This window comes from Pygoscelis adeliae, unplaced genomic scaffold (genome assembly GCF_000699105.1).
Source record: "Pygoscelis adeliae isolate BGI_AS28 unplaced genomic scaffold, ASM69910v1 Scaffold402, whole genome shotgun sequence".
Classification (NCBI taxonomy): domain Eukaryota; kingdom Metazoa; phylum Chordata; class Aves; order Sphenisciformes; family Spheniscidae; genus Pygoscelis; species Pygoscelis adeliae.
This window is the reverse complement of record NW_008824411.1, coordinates 4,859,148-4,864,972: the sequence shown is the minus strand read 5'-3', so window position 1 is coordinate 4,864,972 and position 5,825 is coordinate 4,859,148. Positions and strand designations below refer to the sequence as shown.

Below are 5,825 nucleotides of genomic sequence, written 5' to 3'. Positions count from 1 at the left end.
CCCCCGGCATCGGCATGCCACCCCTCGGCTCATCTCTAGCGAGCCCGGTTTTGTCCCCTTCCCCCTTCGAACCTAGTTTAAAGCCCTCTCAATGAGCCCTGCCAATTCGTAAGCAATGACCCTTTTCCCCCTGTGAGACAGCTGCACTCCATCTGTCGCCAGCAGGCCCGGTGCCGTGTAAACCTCCCCATGATCAAGAAAGCCAAAATTCCTCCGACGGCACCAGCCCCTGAATACATGTGTGTATCCACAGCAAAACAGCCTTGCCCAGGGTGTGCGCCGCCAGAGTGGGTCATGGTGGTCACAGTGGCACAGCTCAGTGCCACTCTCGTCACCTGCACGGAGCCCCTCTGGAGGACGGCTGGGTGGGTTGGGGACCCGGAGTGGTGACAGGGGGTCCTGGCCAATACATGCTGGAGCTGGCACAGCTGCCAGCCACCAGTGCCCTGAGCATCCTCCCAGTTTTGTTTTCCATGCCATGACCTGCTGAAATCTGGAGTGTGGCCACATCTCAGCCCCCACACCCAGAAAGTCCCGGGGCAGCGTCGGCATCATTAAGCACTTACAGAACCTAATGAGCCCCTTGCAGAGGGCAGGCGTGGGCAGGAGGTGTGGCATGGTGGCGCAGGGAACCTGTAGATCATGTCTGGAAGAAACACATCTTGTGACACCCTATCTGACCTCGGTCGCCCACGGGAAGCACAGGGACGGCCATCCCCGACCGAGCAGCACCACGCGTCCCCTTGGTGTGACCCAGCCAGGCTCCGCACTCCCCTAAGTGCGTGCTACCCCCAGCCGAGGCTTCCCCGCCATCCTTGCCACCACCGCACCGTGGGACATGGCTGCCCAGCGAGTAGCCATCATCGGGGCCGGTGCCTCTGGCCTGTGTGCCCTGAAATGCTGCCTGGATGAGGGGCTGGTAACCACCTGCTTTGAGAGGAGCGGGGACATCGGGGGGCTCTGGCGCTTTGAGGTAAGCCCTGCACCATGCCAGCCTGCCCTGCAGCAGCAGCACGGATGGGACTGGGATCAGTCATTGGCAGCTAACAAAGCACCGCTCCCCTGCTTTGCATGCATGCAGCAGGTGGGTTGTCGAGGAAAACCACAGGAAAAAAAAGCTGCTGCAGCAGCGGGAGGTCCCCGTGGTGCCAGCCGGTGTGCTGGCCACACTGGACACATCTCCTTCCCACCAGCGGCAGGACAGACCCAAGCTGCTGACCTTACCCCAGGGCTCGCTCCCTCAGCTCAGCCTTCCCCCTTCCCATCCCTCCCTTCCTGGTCTCCTCCATCCCTTCCCCTGCTGCTTTGCTCCTGGTTCCCTCCACAGCCCTTTCCTACCCATCCTGGCCCCATCTGACCCCACTGGCTGTCCCAGTCCCTGTCCTGCACAGCCCTTCCCTGGAAGTCCTGGTTGCTCCTCTCCCTGCTTCTGTGCTGCTCACCCATGCAGAGGCACTGAGCGCTGTCTCCTCTGTGCCTTGGCTCTCCCTGCCTCGGGGAAAGCCCCAGAGTTTGTTTCTGCCCCCACCTAACGAGGCTGCTGCCTTTTCCCCAGGGACCCACCGACAAGAAGACAAACCTCACCACCACGCCCTGATACGCAGGTGGGAGAGTCCGGGCAGGGGACACACTGCACCACACCACCACAGGGTTTGGGGTGGCTCGGTTACAGTCCGCTGGTTCTGCCCTTGGTGGGTCAGAAACGTGGCTGGTGGAGCAGAGCCAGGGGAGCAGCGCTCCGCTGCCCGGGCAGAGACCTGGTGAGCTGGAAGCGCTGGAGCTGGCTCAGCAACTGGTGAGACCTGATGTGGCAGCCAGGGCAATGGCACCACAGGGAGCTTTGGGAACACACCGCCTCATCGGGGCTGGGAGTGGGAGCTGGGAAACTGCGGCACAAGACCCCATGACTCACTGTCACTGCTGCATGGCCCCCACCAACCCAGAGCTTCCTCTCCCCAATTTTGCGGGGTGGGCTGTTGCACCTGCAGGAGAGTGCTGGGTGCAGGGACGGGTGCTATGACCACCCATGGCTTAATCCTGCACCCATGGGCATGGTGAGGTGCCAGGCAGGGGAGGCAGGTGTCTGCTGCAAACCTGCAGCCCTGGGTCCCCACGCCAGCACCGAGCCGTGCCCTGCTCCCGCAGGAGTACCCCGAGGAGGGCCGCGCCAGCATCTACCGCTCCGTCATCATCAACGCCTCCAAAGAGATGATGTGCTTCAGCGACTTCCCCATCCCCGAGGACTTCCCCAACTACATGCACAACTCCAAGATCATGGAGTACTTCCGCATGTATGCCCGGCACTTCGACCTGCTCCGCCATGTCCGTTTCAGGGTGAGAGCTGGGGGAGCCCGGGGGGGTGGCGGCGACGGGTCCGGGGGGTGCAGGGTGCCTGACGCCTGCTCCCCCCGCACCCAGACCAGTGTGTGCAGCATGGCCAAGCGCCCCGACTTTGCCACCACGGGCCAGTGGGAGGTAGTGACGGAGAGCGAGGGGAAGCAGGAGGCGGCCGTCTTCGACGCCGTGCTGGTGTGCACCGGGCACCACACCGAGGCACACCTCCCGCTGAGCACCTTCCCAGGTACCACCCCCTGGGCTGCTCGCCTGCTCCCTGACACCCCTGGGAGCACTCTCCGCTCCATCTTAGCCCCCACCCTGCTCTGGCTGCTGCCAAAAATGCCTCCACAGGTTAACGCACCAGGTGGGATTGCAGAGCATGCTGCTATCCACCTACCTATGTTGGTGGTCTGTCCTTGGTGGCTCTTGCTGTGCTGTCAGCGCCTGACCAAAGTGCCCTGCTGGCAGGTGCCCCCGCTGCCAGCTCACCTCTCCCACCAGAGACAGGCTCCCCAAGCTGCTGGCCACACACCCACTGGGCTCTCTGGCTCCCCAGCAAGGCTTGAGAGCTCAGCGCTGGTGGTGGCCTTCTCCTCTGGGTGCCAGGCAAAAATGCCTGGAGGGCTTTCAGCTGTGGAGACCCTCTTTGGGTGGGGAACAGGCTGGAGCACACAGTCACCAGGGTCTGGCGGGGTGGCACAGACTGTGGCTGCTCCTCTGCCCCCAACGTCTGCCACTGGGCAGGAACTGCAGGAGGCTTTTGGGATGGGAGCATGGAGGTCTCCAGACCAAACCCTGCTTCAAGCCAGCCAGCCCCAAAGCCAGAGCAGGATGCTCAGGGCCACACTGAGCATCTCCCAGGCTGGAGAAGCCACCACCTCTCTGGGCACCATCCCAGGGCTGCATCGCTCCCGTTGGTCATGCTGGTCCCAGCCTGTTCCCAAAACACACCACCAGTCTGAGCAGGGAGACAGCCACCCCCTGCCCCACTTCCCTGCCCGGCATGGCTTCCCTCTCTCTCCCAGGGCTGGAAAAGTTTGAGGGCTGGTACCTGCACAGCCGGGACTACAAGAACCCACAGTCCTTTTTGGGGAAGCAGGTGGTCGTGGTTGGCACCGGGAATTCGGGCATCGACATCGCAGTGGAGCTGAGCCACATAGCCAAGCAGGTGTGCTGGGAGAGCCGCCAGGGCTGGGGTGCTTATTATTTGGACTCTGGAGAGCACTGAGCAACCCCCCACCATCCCCTGTGGGCTCCCCTCCCTCCAGCACTGCAGAGGGCCACGAGCACCCCGTCCCCTCTTGATGAGGTGGCTGTTGTCATCCCAGCAGCTGTGCTGGCATCCCTGTCTGAGGGGCACGGCAGGGGCCTAGCCCAGTCCCGAGGATGCTGCCACACCACCACCTCCCCTCTCCTTCCTCCCAGGTCTTCCTCAGCACAAAGCGTGGGACCTGGGTGCTGCACCGGGTGGGGGATGGTGGATACCCCTTCGATGTCTCCTACATCAGCCGCTTCAGACAGCTCCTCCTCAGCCTGCTGCCTCAAAATGTCAGCAGCTTTCTCCTGGAGAGGAAGCTGAACGCCCGCTTCGACCACGCGCTCTATGGCCTCCAGCCCCAGCACCGGTGAGCGTCCCAGCAGCACCCCGGGGACCTGCCCCAGCACTGCCCATCCCACTGCCTGGACCCCACACGAGGTCTGTCTGTGCCTTTCAGGATCTTTCACCAGCACCCAACTGTCAACGACGACCTGCCCAACTGCATCATTTCAGGCAGGGTGCTGGTGAAGCCAAATATCCAGAAATTCACGGAGACATCTGCCATCTTCAGTGACGGCACCAGGGAAGACATCGACGCTGTGGTCTTTGCCACAGGATACAGCTTCTCCTTCCCCTTCCTTGAGGGCTGCGTGAAGGTGGTGGAGAACCAGATCTCCCTCTACAAATTCATGTTCCCCATCGACCTGGAGAAGCCGACGCTGGCTTTCATCGGCCTCATCCAGCCCCTGGGCCCCATCATGCCCATCTCCGAGCTCCAGTGTCGCTGGGCCACCCGCATCTTCAAGGGTAAGCAAGGCAGGGTGGGGGGATGCAGCCAGGCTCCCTTGGCCACGGCAAGGCTGAGTCGTTCAACTGGCTGCATCCCCTTGCACACCGCCTCCCTCCACTCATCTTTGTTGTCCTCCTTTTGCTTATTCATAGGGACAAAAAACAGCATTGCATTTTGCAATGAGCCTCGTGCTCATCTTCTCTTGCGGGGGGCCACTAACAGGTCCCATTGCCTGCAAACCACCTTCTCCCTCTCCTTTCCTGCCATTACTTTCTTCGCCCGTGCTTCCTGCTTTGCTCCTGCCATGACGGCACATCCCCAAAGCCCCAAAGGCTTTTGTGTGCAAGCAGAGGCCAGGCTGGGCTGCAGAGCCAGCCATACCATGGCGGAAGCACAGCCCTCCCTCCAGCCATGGCCTCCTCCTCCCCAGGGCTGCAGGACCTGCCTCCATCCACCAACATGCTGGCTGACATCACGCAAACCAAGGAGAAAATGGCCAAGCGGTAAGAACGCCGCGCAGGCATCGCCCCTGCCACCGTTACCCCTGTGCCTACATGCCAAGCCCGCCTGCCCTCCTTGCCCGCAGGTACGTGAAGAGCCAGCGGCACACCATCCAGGTGGATTACATCCCCTACATGGATGAGCTCGCCTGCCAGGTGGGGGTCAAGCCCAACCTGCTCACCCTCTTCCTCACTGACCCCAAGCTGGCGCTGGAGGTGGCCTTCGGGCCCTGCACGCCATACCAGTACCGCCTGCGGGGCCCGGGCGAGTGGGCAGGCGCCAGGGAGGCCATCCTCACCCAGCGGCAGCGCATCATCAAGCCCCTGCAAACCAGAGCTGGGGACTGTCCTCCCCGCTCCAGCACCGTGCCCCACATCTTCAAGGTCTTCTTCAGCATTGGTTTGATTGTGGCCACCCTTGCCTATGTCTCGCTCTCTCCTTAACCTAAAATGGATACAGCGGGTCCTCCTGGCAATCTTCTTCCTTTCCTTTGGGCTTGGGTGTTTCTGTAGTCTCTTGCTAGATCTGCCGCCACGTCAGGAGACATGGAGGGAATCGGTTCCTTGAAGATGCAGCCTGGTCTGTCTCACCTTCCTGCTGTGCCAGGGCCACACCAGGTCTTGTCGGGGGCTGCTCTGAGGACAGGAATCGCTCCCCTTCCCTAAATCCTGGCCCGGCAGCTCCACAAGCTCTACCCGTGGGTTAGGACGGTGCAAAGGCGGTGGGGAAACCAGGAACTCGCCTGACCAGAGCGCCTCGGGAAAAGGGCAATAAAGCTTGTCCCTGTGCCGAGGGGACCAGGGACCACACTGCGTGGGCTGTCTCAGTCTCCAGGGTCTATCCTGAGGCATCTGTCCTGCCCACGCAGCGCCTGGCCAGCCCACGGGCACCAGCCTGGCTACTTGCACCCCACAGCTGGCCTGCCCACCCCACAGCCGG

At 62.2% G+C, this 5,825-nt stretch overlaps 1 protein-coding gene across 1 annotated transcript; it reads left to right on the top strand.

Annotated features, from left to right (window-relative positions):
• The first annotated feature begins 838 nt into the window (after nucleotides 1-838).
• On the top strand, nucleotides 839-5,329 carry LOC103914091 (dimethylaniline monooxygenase [N-oxide-forming] 5-like). Its single transcript, XM_009320699.1, has 8 exons — nucleotides 839-973; nucleotides 2,146-2,334; nucleotides 2,419-2,581; nucleotides 3,363-3,505; nucleotides 3,763-3,962; nucleotides 4,053-4,402; nucleotides 4,816-4,888; nucleotides 4,972-5,329. The coding sequence occupies exons 1-8, from the start codon at nucleotides 839-841 to the stop codon at nucleotides 5,327-5,329; spliced, it is 1,611 nt and encodes a 536-aa protein (XP_009318974.1).
• The last annotated feature ends 496 nt before the right edge of the window (nucleotides 5,330-5,825 follow it).

Bases quoted from the DNA above. Each gene is read 5' to 3' on its own strand.
- LOC103914091 (XM_009320699.1), top strand. From the start codon at position 839: ATGGCTGCCCAGCGAGTAGCCATCATCGGGGCCGGTGCCTCTGGCCTG. The intron at 974-2,145 runs GTAAGCCCTGCA...CTGCTCCCGCAG, and splicing joins GGGGGCTCTGGCGCTTTGAG to GAGTACCCCGAGGAGGGCCG. The intron at 2,582-3,362 runs GTACCACCCCCT...TCTCTCTCCCAG, and splicing joins CCCGCTGAGCACCTTCCCAG to GGCTGGAAAAGTTTGAGGGC.